Here is a 24018-nt window from a genome sequence, read left to right as displayed (position 1 = left end):
CAGTACAAGGCTTTGCTGCTTTGAGAAGCGATCGGAGAGGAAGCATGTAGCCTTATTGCGTATTCTTATTTGTGTAGTATCATCAAGAACCCTCTGTTCTTCCTGCTTTGAACGTATTACTATGAATTCATTCTTGTGCTTACGTACTGCATCTGACTGCTTTAGGGCTTTTAATCGGGGTTAAAGCCCATTGTCACTGATTATAAATTTCTCTACGACTGTGAAGCTCTAAGTAGCAGGCCATACTACCTACAGGCTGTGTTTAGCCCGGAGCTGTGTAAGCTAGAGACTCAACTTCCCCTTCTAATTTGAATTTTTCGATTCCTCTGACTTCATTGATGCTTCTTATCCCTCTTGATTCCTCTTGTTCTATGTCTTCAAGTTCTCTCTGACTTTCCCATGCTGGTCTTGTGTCTCCTAGCTCAAATATCTTTACCCTTTCCTAAGTCTCTCTCTTCTTCTTCTCCTCCTCCTCATCTGTTAGGTCTTTCTAGTCTTTTAACCCCAACTCTCCTTCTTATCGCTAGAAGCCTAAAAACTAAATCAAATCGCCTTAAATCTATCAGTCCAGTGCTTACATCTCTAATGTGATATGAAAACTCACTTCAATAACTGGACCTACGTCAACCGTTGTCGCACATCAAGCATCAGATACATCGGTTGCCTCTGCTGTATATTTTCCCTGCTGAAACCCTTGACAGCTCATAACCCACTATTGGCTTTTTAGCACCTAGATATACCCCTCTTGTACCCTAGCTCCTTTGGTCCCTTAGCACCTACAAATATGAAGTTGCCTGTTCTATTTCTATGTGCCGCGAAGCTTCTACTTTGCTCTGTTGGCTGTCATTTCTGCCTCATATGGATCCAGAAGCTTGGTTCGCACAATCCTAGAACTTATATGATTATAATTGCTTATCCTTGATGTCTTGAAGCTATTCACCGGCTTTATCCTGCCAGCTGTCTCCTTCGACAACTCTCTGCAATCCTCCTCTTCACAGCCAGTGATTCCGCTTGTTTCTTTAAGGCTATACGTTAAATTGATGGGATCAGTCATCAACTCCTACGCGCTAGCTTTTGGTATTAGTAAATTCGGGGAATAGGGCTTTAGTTTGCTTGCAAGTTTAACAAGTATTAGCTAGAAGTGCTGTGCCAACGACTTTTGTTGTCAAATCTTGAACTAAAACCATAATAATTAGCCTGTTATCTTGAGAGAGAGCGTGCGCACTAATTGATCTTTAACCTGAGTATGCACAATGATCTTTTATTGGGTGTTCTAGTAAATCTAGTGCTGTTCTCCCTGAACCAAATTATTTCATCTCTTTCTCTTATCTAGCGAACATGATTTTTCTCTCTTGTTTCGATATGCTTTTTCCAACTCCCAATATCAACTACAACTCTCTACGAAAGCTAAAATCTGAGTCATTTTCCTCCTCCTCCTACTATCTAGCTTCTCTTATCACGAACTACTTAGTTTTCAGCAGGTCCTCACTATCTAATTATCCTGATGTCTTTTTGCTTCGAAAACCTTTCACTCACTTGGCACCTTCGCATTGAAGCTACTCCCCCATTAGAAACTGTGTACTATTATTTGTGATCGCTTTCTCTTTGAAACTGTCGGATAGCGGCCCGCGTTCTTCATTGCGTCTCCATTATGATTTTTAATCTTACCCCTGTCTGCTTGAACTGTTTACTTCCTCTGCTGACCTACTCTATCCAGATTGCCCTTTCTATTTGCTCAGTCTACTTCGACTCAAATTCCTCCTAATCTCCTACTTCTGCAAATTATACTCGGAATACTTCCAGAACCTCATAATGAAGCTTTACTACGCGTTCGTTTTGGAATATCGAAATTCTATATCCTCGAAAAAGACGACCGTCACACAAGGCAAACTAGATGTCTTCTTTGGCTTCAATACAGGACCACTAATGTCTATGCTCTGTCTCACGAGCGGAGGGCCAAAAGCTGATTGAAAACCCGTTCAATAGGCGACTAAAATCTCGTCTAACACTGTTGTTGACCTAAAGCAAAAGCACTCAAACTATCATAGAAATCTATATGTTGATGTTTGCGGCGATCTTAAGCAATAATCGGTAAGTACTTCCAGAAAAATCTACGCACATGTAGATGTAGTGAGTTAAATATCTGTTTTATTTCTTAATCTCTTCATGAGATGTTTATCTGCTATTAAATACCTATCTTTTACTATTTATGAGCTATCAAACTTCTATGAGAGTTGACATGATACCAGCTAGGCATATCATCCCAAGAGCTTTCTTGATCGGTTTCGAATCAGTGTAGAGTACTCAAAGCATCATAAAACAAGAAAATATGGAAATATGAAGATTCAAGAAGACGAAATGTCTATTTCAGTCTACAACTAGAGCGTGTTCGGAGGGAAAGCCCTAGCAAGGAAACGATGGGGATTTACTAGAATGCGGCTGCATTCTTCTAGCGTCTAGTTGCAAATTTAGCATACATATGAGCTAATCATACAGCACAGCCCAGTTGAGCCTTCTTGGATGAAAGATTCCCAAGAAAATCTCAACAGTCAGCACGATGTCCCCGTGTTCCTCGCTGCTTAATTTCTCTGCGGGAAAATATTTTGGCCTATGTGACACTGGAATGTAACAATTTTTGAATGAGCGTAGACTTTCTAATTCTAAGTTTCTACAGTTTATGGCCATTCGAAATGTTGATGAGATCTTTCTAAGGTTGACCAGACTCATTGAATCTTACAACAAGAGTTCATATTTTTAGGGCCTACAGGGTGAGTGCGGGGTCAAGATACCCCCCATAAAGTCTGGAAGATCCTGTAATACAGTGGTACACACTGGAGCAATAAGCGATTTCGAAATGGCCATGGGCGCTGCAGATACTCATTTTGGCATATTCATGTATGAAACTTATACATTTCCTACACTATTAATAATGATAGAATGAAGGAATACAAATCTCTTCAGATGCAGGCTCACGGTTGACTCACTGTGGAATCAAACTAACTTTTTCCAAATCTAATTTGACCAACTCTTGAACACATCTTAATTCCTCTTGGCTGCTCATGATCTGGCATGTATCCTACACAGAGCGCGAGCTAGATCTTTCTTCCTAGACTGATATGTTACCATTTCAACTCCTTTGCATAAATTCATTCACACAGATCTTCGAGCCTCATATATTTCTAGCATTGAAATTCCTCAATGTGCAGTTCGGGGGTGGAAGATAATCTTCAACTTCATTGCGCCTTCCTTTTCCTGCAGTCTCGCTTTTACTATTTCAGTTGCCTTCCCCTTTTCTTCTAATCTTTATGAAATTCTGTTGTCGATTCATTCTTCCAGAGACACACGTCTATCGTAGTGATCATGTTCAAGTTTTCCATGCTTCCTTCCATATTCCCCCCAGTATACTTATTGTAGAGTCACCGCTTCCTTTATGTTTCCCCATTTGTGTATGAACGCTTGATATGCAGCTCTTCTTAAGATAATTGCTAGCATGTATCAAGTTCCATAGCTCCTGCTTTTTTGCCTGTCTAAAACACTATTTAACACAAGCTTGGGGATTCTAATCGTGATTCCTCACGTTTTCACCCCTTCTTTATGCTTTTCTTTTGTCGAGTGAGAATATTATAGTGGTATGGAGTGCGAGGATCCCTATGTGGATGAATTTTTGTGTAGAGAGTAGAAATTTTCGGATGAAAGAGGTATCGTGTAAAGGGGTCTGACTGGTCAGGTTTTTGTCCAGGGAAGTTGAGTATTTTGTTTGTTGTAGGTCGTGATCAAGATATAAGAAACTTATTAGTATATACATAGAGCTCGCATGTTCAACAACATGTGAAGAGAGAGAGGAAATGGAATAGTACTAACAGACTAGTGGCAAACCACAACCTGGCCTGCAGGTTTTCAGTCAAGAGAAAGGTTGAGCTAAGACCTTGTTTGCACAAACGAATGTTTCTGCAGAGAAATTTTGTCAATATTCAAGTACTGCTTGTCTTTGCTTTCCGAATTGAAAAGAAATCCATGAATTCTCCATGTATCTTGAAGTATTTCCAATCTCAAGAGCAAAAGATGGTACAAGAGCCGCAATCAATAAACCGTGATAAGAAAAAAGTAAGACATAGAGGCATATCCAAAAACACATATGAATCAAGAACAAGTAGTTGATGGCTTACAGTAAGACTGTTGAAGAAGTTGATATCTAGTATGAACAACATGCACCGACATCAAATTTGAGAACCGAAGATAACCGGATACTGAATGACAACATCATATTTTATCAACTCCGCCTTGTGGATAAGGCTCTCTATCTAACAAGTTTATTCAAATTCTCTCTATCCAATAGCAAAGAGTAGATTGCTTGCAGTCGAATAATTCAATTTGGTTACATAGAATTTGGCCCTAGCCTCGGCTAAACCCGAGCTGTACCAATTTTGAAGATTTTCCTTGATATTTACAAGACAACAGTAAAGATCTTTTTATGTGAGATTCTATACATTTTACTTTGAGAGAAACTTTCACACCTATCTAGAAGTGAGATTTTTGATTCATCTTTTCATTCGTTGCCCAAATTCAACAACAAAATCACATACAACGGCCCATTCATCTCCAGGACAACAGCAATCACTTTTTTAAGAACATTTTTTTTCTCACAGAATTTTTCAATTTTTTAAGCCACACTCATATGAGCAGATACCTTTAACATTCATTCTTTGTATCTTGATTTTTGGGCTTACTTCATACTTTTTATCTCTTGTGAAAAACATCAACTTTCGAAGCCAGATATAGGAACTCATAGGAAACCTCGCAGACTGCTTTCATTGATTGATCATTACAACTTATTATACCGCTCGCATATTTGACGGAGCTCATCGCCCCAACATTCAAAACCACCACAGGGAAATTCTGGCTTCTGTTAGCTTGCTTGTCCGAGTTGTTTGCATCCAGCAGCTTCAAAGGTCCCTTCTAAACCCACAAGCGTACACTACTACGTAAGTTGTACATTTTGTTTGATTCTCTGTGCATACTAACCGCGATTGTTTGATCTAGAAAATCACGAAAGACTACAAAGAGTACTTTATCTTGCCTCTTTCCTTCTTCTTCTTTCTTGGCGAAAGACTAATTGTGGCCAGCTTGTATCTTTGATCGTTTTCTTGTCGCCTAGATACAATTTTATGATTTCTCAGGAAACTGGTCAAATAGCACAATGGTATGTTCGCCTTTCATATGCATATATAGCGTGTTTATTGAGTAAAAATATCTCCATTATTGTCCTCCATGTGCATTACCACATATAACGGGTTCATCGATGGAGCACTTCCACCCTCAGAATCCACTACGTCCCGTGGCTTGTGTGCTGAGACTAGTATTGCCAAAATCACCACTTCCATCTGCTTCCCCTCCAAGCCATCACTAAATTCACGGATTCACTTTTGCTCACTCTAAAACGATTCTCAATGTTGTTTTCACCTACCTTGTCTCTATGTTTCTCGCTGATACATACTGACCTACAAATACAGGCAGGAAATCAGCCAAGACAGCTCACGGCGCCTTATCCGGAAGTTGGCCCACCATGCATCCCTGGAGATATTACGAGTCACTCAATTGGACAGTGCTGCGCCGTCTGCAAAGGAATGAAGATGCCCTGGGGCGGTTTTATGCCAATTTCCCGATATAAGGGTATGCCAGTTTCCCTGGGGCGAAAAGGCACAGTCTTGCAAGCAGTCCAAGTCGCTAATTCCCATGAGATGAGTTTGGTCGCCATGGCCACATGGGCAGCTGTGGAAAACAAGTGGAAAGAGGCTGTCAAAATTAATCCTGCGATCGAACAAGGACGGATAAAGGCTGCTGCTCATGCTGTTGCAGGTATCTCTTTTGCAGCCATGGCGTCGGCTGACTTTCAAGAAAGAGGCTTAGTGAGATGGTGGAACATATTGCACGAAGCTTTGTTGAAACCCGATTGGACAGTGGCCAGATTCAAAGCACGATATCGCAGACCTGAGGCAATACCAACAGCATCTAAGGTTAGCTCCAGAGGCAACGAACTGACTACCTTACCCATTGCAGATGATGATTCGGAACAGAAAGATGATAACCTTGGCTATGACAACACCGATAACGTAGCAAAGGGTAAAAAGCTTTTGTTCCTCAGTCGCGATGAAGCCGATGAGGACGATGTAGAAGACAATAATGATGTTGCATACGGAGATGAAATTGGGGGTTCCAAAACCAAACGCGAGACATCTCGTTGGCAATTTGCCTCAGGACAAGATTTGAAGCCTGCTTGTTGTGCTACACCAGACACGTCAAAGTTTTTCATGTTGCGTCAGCTTCGCAAGGACCCAAGCGTCATAAACGTCAGAGAGTATCCACATATCGCTGGTTTTGATTGGAGTGATAAGCAGGCCATCCATGCCTTGAATAGAGCAAGAAATCAAATCATCCTGCGAACTGATGGACCAAAGACCCCACCTCGATTAGCTTGGTCGCAAGTTGAGAAGGATCTCTTGAGACATCAAGTAATCAAAGGTCTCAAACATGACGTAAGTGCTCTCACTCATACTAAGTATTATGTAGCATTACTATGTTGCACACACTTGCTAATATCGGCCTGCAGTACACAAAGCATAATATGCCATGGGAGCAAGTTGCTCACAATATCAACGTCGATTTGGAAAAAGTCACACAAAAACAAGGCTCCGCACTTGCCATAGCGAGTAAATGGAACACTGAGACGCAACGAATTGATTATCAAACCAAAAGATATTGCGCGATGAAAAAAGATCGAACCGGTTCCGATCGGAATGCATCTGGCTGTATGCACCAGGCTGCTAAGTTTGGTGATATCGACCTATTACTTCGGAACAGCATAGAAACCCCCAGCAAGCGCAAATCTATAGACGAGATACTTAAGATGATTCATGATGGCCACCAAGGTCCTCCTTCAATTTCCGACGTTGGCACGATTACTCGTGCCGCGGGCGATACTGAAATTCAAATGATGGACGAGGAAGAGTATTTAGATGCTGAATCTTCCACACGAATTGATAACATGGAGGTGGATGGTGCTGATGACTCTTGGGACAATCAACCGCTCATGAAGCATAGCAAATCAGGCCAAGCGGGCGGCAAGAAACCCTCGGGTAATGTTCATCCTATGACACGTAGAAATTCGGAGAAGAGTCAATGAGCATATCAAGTCAGTACGATACATTGCGGGCCTTTCTCATTCGATGGTCATTTAGTTTCATGCTAGAACTTTCACTGCGCTTTCTTTCATTCGTTCACTCCTGGATATCTGCAACAATGGGACCGCCACACTGAGGATCTTGAGTGTATTCGACATAAAAGCTTCCGTTGCGATTATTTTGGGCTTTATTCGTTTGTTTTCTTGAATTTTGCTACTTTGGAGGACTTAATTGGGTATGATGAGATCGGTCTAACGATGAGACAGTGCAGACATGTACAGAAATGTGTTTAATAGTAGTTGAGCGCTGTGAAGTTCTCCATTAGTGTAGGGTTGAATTTTTCTGCCAGAACTTGCAGATAGATATATGGTGAAGCATTTGAGCGGTCGAATTACTACTATTCATCGCGAGGAATTAATATCGTAGGTAGTTTGAATTCAAAACAGAAAATGTGGTTCAGTCGGTCTCGAATTCAAAAGACAGGATTCAGTCAATGATCGAATTGAGAATGAATGCCCATGCACCTCATTCCGAATCTCAGCCGAAACGTGACGTCTTAAGATTGTTTAACCTGAAGTCTCCCACATAACGAACAACTGTCCATGCTGAATTATTTTTAGTTTCATCCACGATTCCTTCCTTCATTAAGCTTAAACCCAAAATTTAAAGAGGACCAAACAAATGGACATCGAAGCAGCTTAGTCACGTGTTTGTGAAATGGAGTATCGCCGCTCGTGGCAAGCCAATCAGACCCTAAGATGCAAAGATCGACGAATCACGGCGATCCCCGCGCTTTGATCACCTAACGAATCGTGTGGAGATTCAGGGGAAAACAAACGAAAAATCTAGACGCGGGACAAATGTGTTGCAATTTTAAAAACTTCTCATGCTCCTACCAAAACGGACTAAAGAGCAATGAATGAGCAAGCCACAATCAGCCCCAGATCCACAGATATCCCATTCTGGTGAACATTCACGAATTAATCCACTTTCCCATGGCATTCTTTCTTGGGATCATTGAGGATGGGAAGAAGCTAGAGACGAATTTGGAAATAATGAAGGTTTTGACATTGTAAGCGACTATGTCGGCGCTTCATATGAGATTTCTCAACTATTATTTTGAGTCTAAGAAAAGAATGAAGGGTTCAAAGCGGGATACAGGTAGCTAGCGAAGGGTCGCGCTGTCTGTTGGGTTCACTTTATGTTCCCTACATGCTCTAGTATCTTCTAGGAGGCAGTGAAAGAATCGAAAACATAACGAATTGGTAGCCAGAGAAGTCATTCCTTCGAGTACTATCTCAACCAAAACAACAAATCACTCATGATACTGCAAGATAGTTTATGTATTATGTACAAGCATACAAATTCTACGCTTGCCTCCTGGCAAGAAAACACGGCTCGCCCCGCAAACAATCTTACCCTGCTCTCCAAGCAATCGGAACGTGCTCGCATACTAGTAGTATCGCACTATCTATACTTAGCGCAAGTGTTATTGCTTCCCTTGGAAGTCTAGAGCTGAGCTTAATTCCCCACAATCATGTTTATACAAAGATGTAGATCATCTCTCTTTAGATATCTCAAATTCATTACTCTCTTTCAATTCAACCACTCATTTGCCTTTGATTATATCTGTCACTCCTTTACATTATTCCTAGTTACTCAAGATGAGGGTTTTAATCGTTCTTTCTGCCTTGACCGGCTTAAGTCAAGCTGTTGCCGTCGCTCCCCGACAAGCTATCAGTCCATCGGAAGTTGCTGTCACATCAACCAGCCTCAGTACAGTCACAAATACCATTATCACTGCCTATCCGATTATCACTACAGCAACGACCTGTAATGTAAAAAGTGCAATCCCAACAGGCACTTGCTCGGGCGGTGCGGTCTGGTCCTTGCCCGGAGGCAATTATTATTCTCAGCAATGCTCTGCATCGCTCGATGGTGGAAATATCATTCGTGCCTATGTCGAGCCTGTTGGAGCTGCTGCCACTTCTATCTGTGTATCCTTCTGCAATGTTCTCAACAATCTGAAAACATCTGCCAGTTCATGTAACGGAATTGTTTTTACCACTATTGGTGCTCTATATCAGTGCTTCTTGAAAAATGGAGCTGTCACTCAAGTACCAGCTAGTTCAAGCGTTTTCAACGTTGTGCAATATACAACTAATCCTTGTGTTGTCACAAGCACTGCTTTACAAACGGATACTTCATACGAGACGGTTACGTCTACTATTGAGGTCGTTTATACTTCGACTATAACTCCTTCAGCGGCTGCAACTACCAGCACTTCTGAAACCCCTTCAATCGCGGCAACCACTAGCTCTTCTGAGATTCCATCAGCAGCAGCAACATCTAGCTCTTCTGAGATTCCATCAGCAGCAGCAACATCTAGCTCGTCTGAGATTCCATCAGCAGCTGCCAGTAGCTCCGCCATCGTCATCCCATCGACCAATGCAACCATCAGCACTTCCGAAATCCCCTCCGCGGCAACCACAACTTCAATCCCAACTTTCTCTCCAACCAACACAACCATCAGCACTTCTCAACTCCCAACCATACTCCCCACCCTCTATCCAACCAACACAACCAACACAACCATCAGCACCTCCCAGCTCCCCTCCGCAGCAATCCCAACCTTAATATACACCAACTCCTCGATTTCCATCTCCATATCCACACCTACCACCACTTCCACTACCGCCGCATCTTCCAGTGCTGTAGTCGACGACAACGACGACGGTGATGATGATGATGACGATGTGTGTTACTACGACGACGAGGAAGACGACGAGGAGGAAGAAGACGCCTATTAAGTAGGAAATCATGAAAGGAGTCTAGATACAGACGACGTATATATATCCTGGACAAAACCAGATAGATAGATAGATATATCAAAGCACATGAGTTTCGAGAAAAAAGAAGGGGAAATAGAGTATATTAGAGCGCATCGCAAATCTCATCATCACATTCTTGTATATAATTAATTAATATATATAATATCAATTCAACGATTCTAAAATTCTGAGTCTGTATAGCAGAAATGCAAATGTGTATCTATATCTTCATTATTTTAATCTTTCATTACAATTAGCTATATAGATTAAACATCTTATTCAATCTTTCCAATGGTTTCATTATAATGCACTTATAAAAACTTTATTAAAAAGCTTTGTTTTTCTATAATAAAAAAAAGGCGAAAAATATTGTAAAGTCGAAAAGTTAAATGAGATACTTGACCAAGATGGCCGACGGTAAAAAGGGGTTTTGACTTGGCTGCTTTTCACACACTGTAACTTCTACAACAAAACACAACTACACATCTCACATTATACCGCCATTATTATTCAGGTTGAAATATCTTCTTCCTCGATTTTTTTTTATCCTACACTATAAGAAAAAGGAGCACAACCCAACCCAAACCTAAACCCAAATACACAAAAGAAGTCAGGAACAACCGCCAACTTTACATCATATCATGATCGTAAACGTGCTTCATAATTTCTCAATATCATACATATCCCAACCCTATTGCATCAAAGGAAACAAAAAAAGCTGCATGTACGCCATTGAAATCATCCGTTCGTAATCTCTACCATATCCATACTACTTGCACCATACCGTTCGCTATCCCTAAAGCTAAAAAGAAAGAATTTTTTGCGTGGTGTAGGATTGCCGAATGCCGAGTTTTTGAGACTGGTGACATCATTGTTCATGAGAAATGCCTCCTGGTAGGCGAAATTGATTGAGAAAATTCCTTTTGCATGTGTTTTTTGTGAATGGAATTCATGCTAAACTTGTAGTCGTACTATCGAGGAGGATGAGTCGTACATATTGAAAATTCGCGTTGGAAATCTTGTGTTCCTCGGTATGTCAGATGAAAATTGAAAATTGTGAAAAACTGAGGTCGATTACCGAGGAAATAACCTGGTGCACTGGTCAAAACTAGAATCTATGCGTGGATAAGAAGGGCGAGGAAGCATGCCGGATACCAAAACGTAGTAAGTGAGTGTTCCGCGAGTATGAATCTGAAAACCGCCTATTTCCTGATGAAAGTGGCGTCAAACTGCTTTGCACTACTCTTTGGAAATCTCAAGCCAAGCGCAGCATTCAATGCTGATGATCGGGATGGCGTAGGTGGTAGTCTGTCATCCTCGTCGTCACCATAATGCTTCTTTAGCATACGAGGTGGTGGACTGCTTGAATAACGACGGTGGATAATCTTTGCTTTCTTTGATGGACGATCATTTTCTTCATCAAGTACATTATCAAACATGTGCAAGAAGCTCTGGCTAGGGATGCTCTGAGGACGCTTTGTTAGCCGATTAGATTCTGCGGTCTGCGCGTTATACATCGTTCCGGAAGCTCTGCCACTTTTGTGTTTCTTTGTTGGTGGGTCGACCTCTTCATCTTCTTCGTCATCGATGGCCTCTGAAAAGCTGGGGCGTGGGGAGCGTGTGGCTTGTTTTGCTGGTCGACTATTCTTCTCGTCGCCAGCAACTTTCGAGAGTCGGCGAGGACCTCTAAGCATGCCACGTCCCCCTTTTCCACCAAGTCCAGTTGCATCATTAATTAACTTGAGAATATCTGGGTATTTCAAGGCTTGTGTCTCGGTTGCAGAGCCAGTACGATTGTAACCTACGCGGTCGCTGCGACTGGTCTTAAGAGCTGTGAAACTATTAGTTAGTAATCGTGTTTCGAAAACAAATTGAATCCACAATCGCAGCTCGAGGTTTACGGGCTTTCAAGCCTTTAACAACAAAAAATCAAGGAGGAAATTTTGACCTACTTCTATCTTTTTTGCCATCCTTCGGTTCTCTCTCAACCCCTGGTGCCAATTTTGATCCCTTCTTCTGTACAAAGCCGTCGAATCTCTGTCTGAGTCGGTCTGCAATTTCATCCCAGTCAATTGTATGTCTCGTCTCACCAACCCTAATTGCATCTTGTACCTCTTCAAAGAGTTTATCCTTCTCCAGCTGTGTCCATGGGATTCGTGTTTCTGCGATGTTTCCATGGGTACGCTTACGATTCTGAGCCCTAGCCTTGTTGAGCTTCTTGATATCCGCAGGATTATTCCAGTCAAATCCGGCAATCTGTGCGTATTGACGAAGATCAACCTCTTTGGGATCATCGATATTCTGGCGGGTCAAGTAAAACTTGCTAGGATCGGGTGTACCGAGTTGAGCATTCGTGATGTCTGTTCCTTCAACGAAACGCCACGTAACATTGGCACGACCTGGTGTATTCTTCTTGACTTCTGGAAGCTTACGAAAGTAAGCTCCTTCAAGCTCTTCTTCTTCATCATTGCTGTCGTAGAGCTCAACTTCGGAGGTTTCTTCGCTACAACGTGGTGTTGCGGGTGTCGAGTTCCGACGACTTGTAAAATCCAGCTGACCATGCGATCGTTCGCGATTATTTGTGGTTCGTTTGACCAATGCAGGCGCAGGATACAAATGCTTATAATACTCTTGGGTATAGCGAGGACTCCACTGCGGAGCATCATTACCAGTGCTATGCGCTCCTTCCCTCAACCAACTCACAAAGTCAAACGTAAATTGAACATATCCTGGGCCCCTACTCTCGTTCCTATTGAGATGACCAATGAGTTCGTCGACCTCAGCTACGGTATGACCGTCTCGATTTCTATCATAGTTGATTGCATCTTCTCTGGTGAGCATTGCTGGGATACCGGTGAAAACTCGCGTGGAGATTCGAGCTTCTTGGACCGGTGGTGCTGGTTTCTTTGCTTGGAAGTTCCACTCCCCAGTGATCTGTGCGAAATACTGGTCGTGAGTTGAAGTTGGATGTTTTAATAACTCATGGAGTGTGTCGAACCATTGTGGTACTCGTTCACTCTCACCTTCATCAGCCAATGTTCGAAGTTCCTTGACCATATCTGCAACTCTATGAGCAACATCATGCAAATGTGGAAAGAATTGGAAAGCTGCAACAAGGCCGGGAACAGTGGCGAGATCTTGTTCTATGATGCGAAACTCGATAAGCAGAGCAAGCTGGGCGATCTCGTGGGGCTCAGTCAAGTTTCTTACACCTTCTAACAACGCACCTTGTGGGGGGACTTTGATTTTGTTGCCTTTCGTGTCGAGAGCTACTGGAAGTCTGTCTCCCCATGGCATTTTCATACATCGACAATTGAAACAAAATCTACCGATTGAGTGATTATGCTTGAAAGGACAAGTATGGTTAGGCTGCTTCTTGGTGACTTGTGGCACATTTGGAGAATACAAGCGACTGAGTGTTGTATCGAGAGCCATTTCTGATCCGTCCCTATGGTCGCTCGGCGGAGAGTTTTTGTGGGTGGTCGTACTGGCCCCGTGGGTGTCCTTGGACTTATCACCACTGCGACTCCCCATAACAAAGCCCGAACTGCGATCTAAGCGTTCGAAAGGAGCCGCAGATTTTTTATGTTCATATCCAGCTTTTCTGTGGTCGGTTGTAGAAACTCGATCTTCTTCCTGAGAAACAGCAGCGGCACTGAGAACACCCAAGCCTCGGAAAAGAGGTGACTTCGGAGGGCCAAACACGCTTTTGTCATAGTCCTTTTCCATCTCTCGTATACTCTCCATCATGTGTACTCGTCTGTACTCGATTTTCGATTTTTTGCTAACTGTTCAAATGAATTAGTATCAATGCTCGAGATCTCTAGTCAGGTAATTCAGGTGAATGCGAGGTTCCTAGAACGCATGCAAAAACATAAACGAGACCTCTAAGAGACTGTTCGCTGATTCTAACCAGATAATCTTGAGTTAGAAGAGTTTGTAGAGTGGTGTCACCGACAATAAGATGTCAAGTAAGATCGTACAAAATTGGGTCAAGGATGGAAGGTGAAAATTTTGGAACTAATTTACTACACAGGAGAGGTAGCAGATCTGAATGAAGATATGCAACGGAGGGTGGTGGAGATTCAATGTACAAGCGCAAGAAAGAATGATGATCTGCCCGAAGAATTGGGAAGAAGATGATGCAGAAAAGAAGCACACTGGATGAGATAAGTGTAATCCAGTAGAGCGATCTATCTGCGCAAGCGCAAGGATAGAGAGAATAGAAGAAGTATATTCTGCAGGAAGAGAGATACTTTTATGGAAAAGGGCTTCAATTCATAAGAGGGAAGAGTAAGGATAGACAAAAGACCCTGGAAAGAGATGGCACATAAAGAGCTGGAGAGAAATCGATGTGCTTACTGAAGATAAAGCGTACTTTGGAAACTTCGAGGAGGTTCTCCAGAGAAGTCAAAAAGGCGAGTTGGTGAGGTTGCCGCTGACGAAAGAAGTGGAAATCCAATGACAAGAAATAATTGAAGGATTGCTGTTGGGAAAAGAGTTGAAAAGAGCTTTAGGAGGTTGAGATGTTGATGTTGTGAGGATGGAAGAAGTTGTTGTGAGAAAGAAATAATTCGAATGGATTTTGATATTTGGGTCCTTTTGTATCAATGTTCTGTTCAGCTTGATGAAAGATGTCCTTGCTTGGTATAATCAGGCATTGGTCTCTACCCTGCCATCAATACGGTGGTTGCTATGTGAATATTGTGAATATTGAGAATATTATACAGAGAAACAATTGTTTTCCTGGAGAGATTGAGGAGTGAGGAGTGAGGAGTGAATATTGAAGATTGAAGATGGTTGGGATGGTAGAGTTGTGGTTGGTTCAAGTGAATATGAGAGAAGTTTTCAATTCGAATTTATTACTACTGCAAGCTGTACATATCTCACTTGACACAATTGGTTTAACACTGTGGTGTATCTACCCTTTCTCTACTTTCACGTATGGATGTTGTCGGCATAAAGATAAGTTCAGATAGGATCCTTCTCACGCTCCATTTCTGGGTGTGTGGGAGGTGTTTAGACTTTATGCTGGCTCTTTGGTTTCTTCAAGATCTTGAGATCAATGAAAGAGTTCATGTGGCCCTTTTCTTGTCTCTTGTTAGAATTTTGACCGATTAGTGATTCGGTGAAATGTATCTGGAATAGTGTAAACCACTTCAAGCAGAATCATCTCTAGACTTTCGCATATCTTGAATCTGATCCCCGCCAGTAGAGGAGGCTAAATTACTATTCCAGGATAAGAGCGGCGGTCTGAGAATATGGCATTACTTCATTTTGTCCATGGAGGCAATACACCGGGAGGGGCTAGGTATATCTAATCTAGTATCAATGCTCGCTAGCTTGTTTGACTTTAATCTCACATCACTTTCGTTCATACTTATCACACCGTTCTAGCCATCAAGCTCATAAAAAAAAGAGGGGGAGAGAGGAGGAGTACTAAGCCTTCCAAGCGAAAAGGCCTTGTGAATTAGATGACTTGTTGAAGAGGGATTCATTGTCTGAAGGGATATCTGAAGGAAAGGTAACATGGGGACTTGGCTTGAGTTCTCGTGGAGATTCTATTCCAGTTGTATCATTATGCACTTTAGTATCCAGTAACACCCACTCCTCTCCCCTCTCCCCTCTCCATCTTTATGTGCACTTCTTTATTCCCCCTTTCATCCCCTCTCTATGTCTACACCTAGATACTCTTCATTACAAAACCCTCCATAGCCTCTTCTTCATCCCAAATCTTTCCTTTCACTACCTTCTTTTCTACGCTTCATCTCCGTGTATCACCAATTAGCATGGGTAATAGATGTACGTTAAGTAAAACTCAGAATCAGAAAGCAACTCAAAACATTCAGCGATAGGCCATTCTCATCACTTAGCATGTTATTAATTTGAAAAGCCATCAGAACTAGTACAAATCTGATTTGGGGAATGGACAACTTGCTAATACCAAAGAGCACGAGAAGAAGCGATAGGCAGAATGGAGACACCGTAGGGAATGAAGCGTTTTCCTTGGTACAGGCACATATCACTAGCAGTCACATTTCAAGCCATTTTACACCTTAAAGAGATACAAATCGCATTCAAAGAAGCTAGTGTTCTATCTGTATAAAATAAGATCTACAAATAGGCCAAACGCCGTGAAGTCCCGGGGTATGAAAACAGTTAAACAAGTCCTGCTGCCCCATAGTCCCGTGATTAAATCATTGGAAAAACACTGACTATCTCATGCATAACATCCCATGACATCCCATCACAGCTTAAAAACGTTCAGTGATGGGAATCTCTTACTCGTAGCGCCATTAGAATATCTAGGGTTTCTAGAATTCAATCAAGTTGCTATCATCCTCCTCATCACCTGGTGACCAGCTTCCAACCGAGGTGTCGATTGGAGAGCGTCTGCCATCGATGGTAACGCTATAAGTTATCACGATTAGTAACTTCAACCTTTAGCGGCTCAGGACATGAAAACTTACCGAGACTTCCCACTGGTCTGTGGATTAGACTCCAGAGTGTTGATCTCCCAGTGTCGACGAGCCTTATTCAGTCTGTCAACATGCTCCTTGTTTTTCCAGTCAAATTCATCTATGTGCAAATCAATGACTTTCTTCTCGATCTTTGTGGGGTCGCGAATGTCATAGCGACGAAGGACGAACTTGGATTTGTCCGGCTGGCCAATGATGGCAGGAGTCAAATCGGTATCGCCAGTGATAGCCCAGGCAACAAATGCATCCTGGATCGATCCGGCACTGAGCTTAGCCTGGCTAAATCCCGGACTCAATGACGAGGACTTGCTCATACTAGGACTATGTCGGCGCTCTTCAGACCCCACATCACGAGGAGTGATCTGGAGAGGACCTGATTTGACAGTCTTATCCGTCAAGTTAACCCAGTCATCCTCCTCATCGTGGGCCTCCACGTCCGCCTTCTTGAAGTCCCCCGCACGATATGCGCTGTCTCGGCGATGTCTCTTGTGGTCACCGAAAAGACCAGCAGGAACGATCGCGTCTGCGAGATTGCAGAGAAAGTTCTCGCGAAGGAGAGCGGATTTTCCTTGGTGCCCTGGCTCACCGAATGGGGGACGAGGGGCTTTGGTTGGTGGAAGTTCTTGATTTTTTGGTGGAGACATGTTGATCTAAATAAATTCTTTATTACTGTTAGTGAATTTGACTGATTTTTTGATGTTGAAATGCATGGTATGGATGAGTGAGACTGGTGGCAAATGTTCAGGTAGATATCATGGGATAGTTGAGAGCAGTGCCTCAAGATGGAATTCCGGGTAGCTTCTCAAACCTTTGGCAGTAAAATTTACTTACAGATTATGGTCTTGGATTGAAAAAGAATCTAATTTCTGGATGTCTTGATGGACAAGATGTTTGAAGTATCAAAAAATGCAAAAAGCCTGTGAATTTGGTTGTGTGGTTGAAATACTTTGTCCGTGGAAGTCTTTTTGAAAGGGGTATATTTCAGGTACTTGGTTTGGAAGGTCTCTGATGTAATAAAGAAGTTCTCAAGTTGTAAAATGCTGTGATTATATAGATAAATAAAGGTACGGCGATGTTGTTCTGAAACGCCATACAGCTGGTCGGCAGGTCGACGACAGTATGCTCAGGGATTCATTATTCACAGTTGCTGTAGGATACTAACTACACCTAAGTTTCATCAAACACAAACACTTCATTCGTAAAATGAGTCAGGAAAGTAATTAGATAGAGTTACTTGTGGTAGTTATGGTTTCTATAAAAGGTAGGAGGTAGTTGTGATTGATTCAAATAACATCAGATAGATTTGATTTGTCCAATCGCTAGCAAGTCTAGGTGACTTCTACAGGCAACATTTTAGGTGAATACCAGGAAGAATCTTATAAGAACCCCTATGTAACTATTGAGACGCATTGGATTTAGCTTACAGATTCACAATTCGCCTTTCATTACACTCAAAGTTAATAACTTGCAGAGCCACATCCAAGGCGGTTGTATCTTATCTTTATTATATAATGACAAAATTACAATCAGGAATACCACTTCCAAGTACAATAATACAGTGTAATAAAACCTTCCTAGAAGTATGTATTGAATTCAGAATCTGTGGCTTCATTCATTGAATCCTTAAATGCACAACGCATATAAGCCATTTCTCGAATTTCGGAGCTTGCACAAAAACTATGATTGAGCTCTTGCGCAATGAAAAGCACATGAACAAATTATGGAGAAAACTAGGTGAGAATTCCAATCTTCTAAAGAGAGATTTTACCAAAAGATACTATTCTTCAAGTACTTGGATCTGGAAAACTCGAGATGTTGACATGAGATCTCAATGAGCTGCTTTATGTTTCACACTCAACGACTTCGTGTATCTCTTGTTGAAATTAGGTTATTAAAGACTGCTTTGTCTACTATTCCAGATCTCCTACATTCTCAGAGTTTTATGCTCCGAACGGCGGATCCCTCATTTCACCTCAGTGTCTACCGTATCCAATTTATGGCCTTGCTGTGTTCGGTAGCTAGTACTGAATAACCATTCCATTATTCTCGATCCTAAAATCCAGATCCATCTGATTGAACGGCCTTTCATCAACTCCTATTTATGGGCTGTAGCTGTTAGTTCCGATCCTAGGAGATTTGCGTAAACGGGGGATTTGCATCAGAGGAGTTGCTTAGGCGAGCTTAGGCCGCTAGGATTTTGATTCCGGCGTTCATGACTCCATGTGGGAAGAACAAGATATTGAAACTTGGCTAATAAACCAGAATTGCATAATGAATTCTCTGGTTTTAGCTTGCAATGGTTCCGGATATCGGAATATTAACAAATTGCTCGTCCATAATCTGTCATGAGTACACTTTGTACTTCTATTTTACATGACATAACGATATAAGTGACATGAGAGTCTGCAAAAAAAGCAATTCTTGGAAAGTTTAAAAAAAAGGGGGTCGGAGTTAATAACGAGCTATGCTAGTCTGTAGCATCCACTTGGCGCAGCATATACCTTCTTTGAGCTTTATAAAAATTCAAGGTAAGCGAATCCTGTCTTACTCAGGATCCAAACTCGAAAACATACGTCGGTTTTTAAAAATACGCGGGTTCTCTTTATATACACAATATCGCAACAAGTTTGTCAATCCATCAGAACAAATAATTTGCGCTTCAACTTGATCCAACAAGGTATTCAGAGATCCACCCTGAGCCAGTCGCTTCGCCCTCTTAATTAATTTTAATGTGCGATGTATTCCACTGTATCATGCGCCAAGTGGCCGTGAAGGGGTCGCCGGCGCCTTTAAATAAATTGTGGGATATGCCAAGTGAGTGCCAAGTTCCGAAACTCATCATCGCCAACCTTAAATCTGAATGCCGAAGTTCTTCAAGGCCGCAGTATTGCCATGACTATATGCGCAGCCAAATCCGAATATTCAAATAAATACATACTTCCCGTCTAGCCATGATGATTTTGGATCTCAGACCGATTTTGTTTTTGAGTTTCTTTGTCCTTCTCGTTTTTCGTTGATACGCGAACATTCTAGACCCGTAAGGATGTTACTCCTCTTAGCTGCCTTTGCAGCAACAGCAACTGCTCAAACCTTCAATGGCACCTGTCCAATTCCGCTATCACAGCAGCGCACCAATCTCACCACTATTGGACAATGTTCCGCCGATTTGGATGTTATTGGGCCCGGGTTGGAAGCCGTTCATGAGTATGTGCGTGCTCCCACTGGACTAGGCTTGGATCCGGAAGGCAACATCTTCTTCACTTATGCACGTAATATGGAGCCACAAAACTGGACTCTTACGAAAGCTACAGGCTTCAACAGTGAAGCTCCATGGCCATCAGCTGAATGGCAAAATTGTGCTGCGGGCCAAAATGCTTCGGAGTGCTTTGTTAATGTGCAGAATGTGGTTTTGGATGCGGAAAATACCTTTTGGGTTATTGACAGTGGAGTTCCTAATGGAGCGTATGTTTATGTTCCAATTTCTTCGTCTACAAATTCAGGGGCTTAGTACTTTTTTGGATTATGAATAATCAGCTGACTTTCACTTAGTTCCCACCCCACAACCTACGGAGCTAAAATTATGGCATTCAACTACACTACCGGCGAGTTGATCCGTAACTACATCTATCCACCTGAGCTTTACTATGCCAAAATCCAATTGAACGATATCAAAGTCAACAACACTCTTGGCACCGCCGGATATGCATTTGTTACCGAGGACTCAGCATACGGTTCTATTACTACTATAGATCTCGACACTGGAGCCACTGTTAGACATCTCTTTAACAGCACTTTCACAACCCCCGATCCCAATTTCATCTCCATGTATAATGGAGAAGTCATCAGAAACTGGGCCGGTACCACGTCTTCAAATCTCAACTCCGGAACTAACGGTATTGCGTTGACTGGGGGTAACGTGTACTGGGGTGTGAAGGCTTCTAACCACTGGTACTATGCGTCTCAGGAAGCTTTCATCTCCAACTTGACAGATGCAGAGATCGAAGCTGTGGTTCAAAATCCTGGAAACTTCCCATCCGAGCAAGCTGGCTTTACGGCTGATGACCGTGGAAGAGTATACATTTGTGCTTCTGCTGTATGTTCCTTAAATTTTATCATTCCCGTACTATCACTAATCCATACCGCAGCAAAACGCAATTCTCTACGCCGATACTCTTCAATCCGAAGTTACCGATGAGGTCAACGGTACTCCAGCCGGTGGCGAAGGCATGGTAGCAGCCGCGAACTATAACCTCAAGACCCTCGTTCGTGGTGGTCAAGTTCAGGCTGCTGATACAATGGCCATCTTGGATGGATGGCTCTACTTTACTACTAACCAACAAGGACTCGCTCCTGGTAGACAGTATAAGAACATTGATAAACGAAGAGGTCCTTTCAGAAGCTATCGTACATGGATCGGAAGAGGTCCCGCTGTTTAAAGTTTTGGCGCTCGGTATGTACCTTAGAGTTTAATGATGATAATTACTTAGTTATATGAAAATATATTAAAATAGAATTACTGTTTATATCTTGCCTTGGCATGCTGAAGAATAAGCCCCGATTTGAGGTGCTCAGTTCCGGAGTCCACGGGAGAGAAATTGCATCTATTTGTAAATCTGGACTAGTGGTGATCAATATTAGAGTTTACCATTCTTCTCTTAGTGTACAGCCCTTACATGGGCAGAATTATAAAAGAGTCGTGTCACATGTCATCAGCGAGCAAATTGAAAATCTGTGCAAACTTTTTTTGCTTCAAGAAATTTTTGTTTCATAAACTGCCTAACTAAGATGATTTCCCGGGCAAATAGCAAAATGCAATCTATCCAAGGATGTCGTGACCCAACGTTGTGCCAAGGACTCAATGCTGACTTGGGAACAACACCTTAAATAGAGGACCCGAACGACGCCATATTTGTTACCAACTTATTATTTGACCACGAAATCCACCAGCTTTATTACCATTAAAGAAAAGAAAGGAAAGAAAAAAGAAAGAAAACAACATCCAGAAGCCAACTGCAAGAGCTCGCTATTCCAACACCAATGTTTTTTTTTAAAAAATTTGCCATGGGCTATTCTCAAAACACGATGTTCTCATAGACATCATATTGCCAAGAACATGTGTCGCAGGAATGAGCGCTTATCAAATGGAGGCTTGTTGAAGGAGGGACGAAGGAAACTGTAGACATATTGCTTATGAATTTGTAGAATATTCGAGGCAGATCCGTGTAAAGGTTCTGGTCGATGGTGAGACCTTGGTAGTTGAGCAACCGGTAGTTTTGGTTCAGAAGATTGAATCGCACGAGGACCGAAGACGTTTCTTAGAGATTTGCTGAGATCGTAGGATTTTCAACTAAATCAAAGCGAGCTTTTGTTATTCTGGAGAATTGACATTAGCTTGAATCAAACATTAAGCTTTGGATGAATTTACCGACACGAATCTTGCCTTCACCTGCAGCTACCTTGCTTTTCATAGCAGTGAAATTCCTTCATGGCCCTCATTGTTGACAGAATGCTCCAATTCAAAGCTCATTGCATCAGGGTCGTCGAGGCTCAATGATTCGGCTTCTGCAGCTAAACTCAATGGTTGAGGACCAATTATTGGAGAACCAGCAAATTGGGAGGAGGGGATTGGCGAACCGGTGTTTGTGGGAGCAGAGCTTAATGCTGGGTTTTGAATTGGGGCTTCGACTGGGATGTAGGAGGAAGACGAGAGCGCAGTTCGAGCAGCAGCGTGATAAGCTCGAAGCGCTTGTCGATCTCTGACACCATCCGATGACAAGTCATCATCATCTGTACTATCGACAGATGTTTCAATAGTCATACCACCTTCTACTTCAGCGGATCCTTGCTGTCCCTCTAAATTCTCAACGCCAGTTTGGATGGCTCTGCGAGCGAGATGAACAACATTTCCATGAGCTTCAGCAATATCAGTTACAATCTCATGTTCGTCGGGATATCTAGGGGAAATACCATTGCCTGCATAGAATCTACTGTATCCACCGTATCCATCATATTCATCGTCTCCATCATCTTCGTCATCTTCGTCATCTTCGTCATCTTCGTCATCTTCGTCATCTTCGTCATCTTCATCATCTCCATAGTGTGCCTCGTCTCCATCAGTCATATTTTGATCGATCATCGCCTCAGCCTGATATCTGGAAGATTCAGCTCTCCACTCTTCAACAAATTCTACCAAATTTGGAAACCAAATTCTTTTCAATGACTTGGGTACAACGCTGTAACATTTCTTTCCCACTGAAACATCAATGCCAGCCATTGCTAATTTGACGGCAGCCATTCTAAATACATTGAGTTTATTGATATCATCCTGATTATCCCAATCGTGGTTGCGGGCATTGGGGAATCTATGCATGATGATCTGCTTAGATCTTACAAAGTCGTCGGCTTTTCTGAAATGGAAATAGATGAACTTATGAGGTTCGGGGTTTCCCAAGACAGCGGGATTGGTGTCTTTTATTTGGTCGAACGTCAAGTATCTCGGATCAGGAATCGAATTTTTGTAGCCGATGAGAAAATTAGTGTCGCTGTTCTTCTGGTCATCAGTTAGTATATATTTTTCTATCAAAGATACTTGTTATATCCTAGTTAACATACCAACAAGCACAAAGCAATATCTACGTTTATCTGAGGTGGAGACATGATGAATTTGTGGAAATTGAAAGTTTGCAAGAAGATGTTGAAATTGTTTCTGACGAAAGTCTTCAAAATGTTCTATTGCCATATTAGCATGCTGAAAGGTAAAGAATTGTTTTTGAGCTTACTCGCTGAATCTACTGGTAAATACCTCAACAGGGCTACTTATGAGGGTTGTATGTGCGATTGCTGTGCTAGTCAAATTGCTTGGTTCGAAAAAAGTATTTGAAATTTGAAAGGCAGCCCAGTCGCTGTCGATGGCCAACAATGATTATGTTTTGGTAAAACTTGAGCTACTTCTTATTTATGCGCTAAATGACTGAAGCTTTTGTGATGCGCCAGTTTTGGGTTTGTTTTGGATGGTTTGGATGTGCTCTGCCTCGATGACAATCGGTTCCTGTCAGCATAAACTGCTATTTTTTAGTTCTTATTAGCAAATCTATCCGACTACAACAGAGACAGAAGATCAGAATCATAGGAAGCCTTACCAGTTTAATGAAAGCCTATCGTTCTCAAACTTGCGGAATGTTTCGTGGAGAGGAAAGAGACCAGCTGCTCAGCAACAAAAAAGATGCAAGTGGTGGCAACTCTGATCGCAATAATTTCAAATTATATTGCTCCAGAGAATTGTTCAAAAAAGAGATGGTTGTCTTGGTGCTACAATTCGAAGGATTGCGGTTGCAAAATAGACATAAAAAGACTGGTTGCCGTAGCAGAAGGGAGGAGGAGGGGAGAAATGTAATTGTACATGGCTTTCCCAAAAGTCACGGGACTTCGCTTCGAGTCAAGTATGGGACAGCAAATTCACCCAATTCTGTTTCGGATCTTTTCTGAAAGGCCTCATAATATTTATGAAGTTCACCATCATGGTGGTTATTG

General features: G+C 42.1%; 6 protein-coding genes across 8 annotated transcripts; 3 read left to right on the top strand and 3 right to left on the bottom strand.

Moving 5' to 3' along the window:
* The first annotated feature begins 5134 nt into the window (after nt 1-5134).
* Nucleotides 5135-7697, top strand: BCIN_02g05340 (hypothetical protein). 2 transcript variants are annotated; one of them, XM_024691373.1, is made up of 3 exons: nt 5135-5200; nt 5511-6533; nt 6608-7697. In XM_024691373.1, exons 1-3 carry the CDS (start codon nt 5198-5200, stop codon nt 7178-7180), a joined length of 1599 nt encoding a protein of 532 aa, XP_024547144.1. In that variant the 5' UTR covers nt 5135-5197; the 3' UTR covers nt 7181-7697. The 2 variants fall into 2 exon arrangements, with proteins under 2 accessions (XP_024547144.1, XP_024547143.1); XM_024691374.1 differs by having other exon boundaries at nt 5135-6533.
* Nucleotides 7698-8717: 1020 nt separating this feature from the next.
* BCIN_02g05330 (hypothetical protein) lies at nt 8718-10212 on the top strand. Its single transcript, XM_001552721.2, has one exon. The coding sequence runs from the start codon at nt 8843-8845 to the stop codon at nt 9986-9988; it is 1146 nt and encodes a 381-aa protein (XP_001552771.1). The 5' UTR covers nt 8718-8842; the 3' UTR covers nt 9989-10212.
* Nucleotides 10213-10539: 327 nt separating this feature from the next.
* BCIN_02g05320 (hypothetical protein) lies at nt 10540-13895 on the bottom strand. Its single transcript, XM_024691372.1, has 2 exons — nt 11962-13895; nt 10540-11840 (listed from the first exon to the last, which is right to left on the bottom strand). Exons 1-2 carry the CDS (start codon nt 13757-13759, stop codon nt 11212-11214), a joined length of 2427 nt encoding a protein of 808 aa, XP_024547142.1. The 5' UTR covers nt 13760-13895; the 3' UTR covers nt 10540-11211.
* A 2217-nt stretch (nt 13896-16112) lies between these two features.
* BCIN_02g05310 (hypothetical protein) lies at nt 16113-17630 on the bottom strand. The gene is made up of 3 exons (XM_024691371.1): nt 17320-17630; nt 16480-17149; nt 16113-16420 (listed from the first exon to the last, which is right to left on the bottom strand). Exons 2-3 carry the CDS (start codon nt 17130-17132, stop codon nt 16324-16326), a joined length of 750 nt encoding a protein of 249 aa, XP_024547141.1. The 5' UTR covers nt 17133-17149; nt 17320-17630; the 3' UTR covers nt 16113-16323.
* A 1820-nt stretch (nt 17631-19450) lies between these two features.
* On the top strand, nt 19451-21135 carry BCIN_02g05300 (hypothetical protein). The gene is made up of 3 exons (XM_001552725.2): nt 19451-19950; nt 20038-20581; nt 20634-21135. Exons 1-3 carry the CDS (start codon nt 19532-19534, stop codon nt 20922-20924), a joined length of 1254 nt encoding a protein of 417 aa, XP_001552775.1. The 5' UTR covers nt 19451-19531; the 3' UTR covers nt 20925-21135.
* A 677-nt stretch (nt 21136-21812) lies between these two features.
* Nucleotides 21813-23821, bottom strand: BCIN_02g05290 (hypothetical protein). 2 transcript variants are annotated; one of them, XM_024691369.1, is made up of 6 exons: nt 23628-23821; nt 23268-23552; nt 23101-23217; nt 22456-23038; nt 21914-22401; nt 21813-21861 (listed from the first exon to the last, which is right to left on the bottom strand). In XM_024691369.1, exons 3-5 carry the CDS (start codon nt 23143-23145, stop codon nt 21953-21955), a joined length of 1077 nt encoding a protein of 358 aa, XP_024547139.1. In that variant the 5' UTR covers nt 23146-23217; nt 23268-23552; nt 23628-23821; the 3' UTR covers nt 21813-21861; nt 21914-21952. The 2 variants fall into 2 exon arrangements, with proteins under 2 accessions (XP_024547139.1, XP_024547140.1); XM_024691370.1 differs by having other exon boundaries at nt 23268-23549.
* Between the last annotated feature and the right edge of the window lie 197 nt (nt 23822-24018).

The sequence above is a fragment of the Botrytis cinerea genome, chromosome 2 (genome assembly GCF_000143535.2).
Source record: "Botrytis cinerea B05.10 chromosome 2, complete sequence".
NCBI lineage: Eukaryota > Fungi > Ascomycota > Leotiomycetes > Helotiales > Sclerotiniaceae > Botrytis > Botrytis cinerea.
Note: the sequence above shows the minus strand (reverse complement) of the source record. Positions and strands in the feature narration are given on the sequence as shown.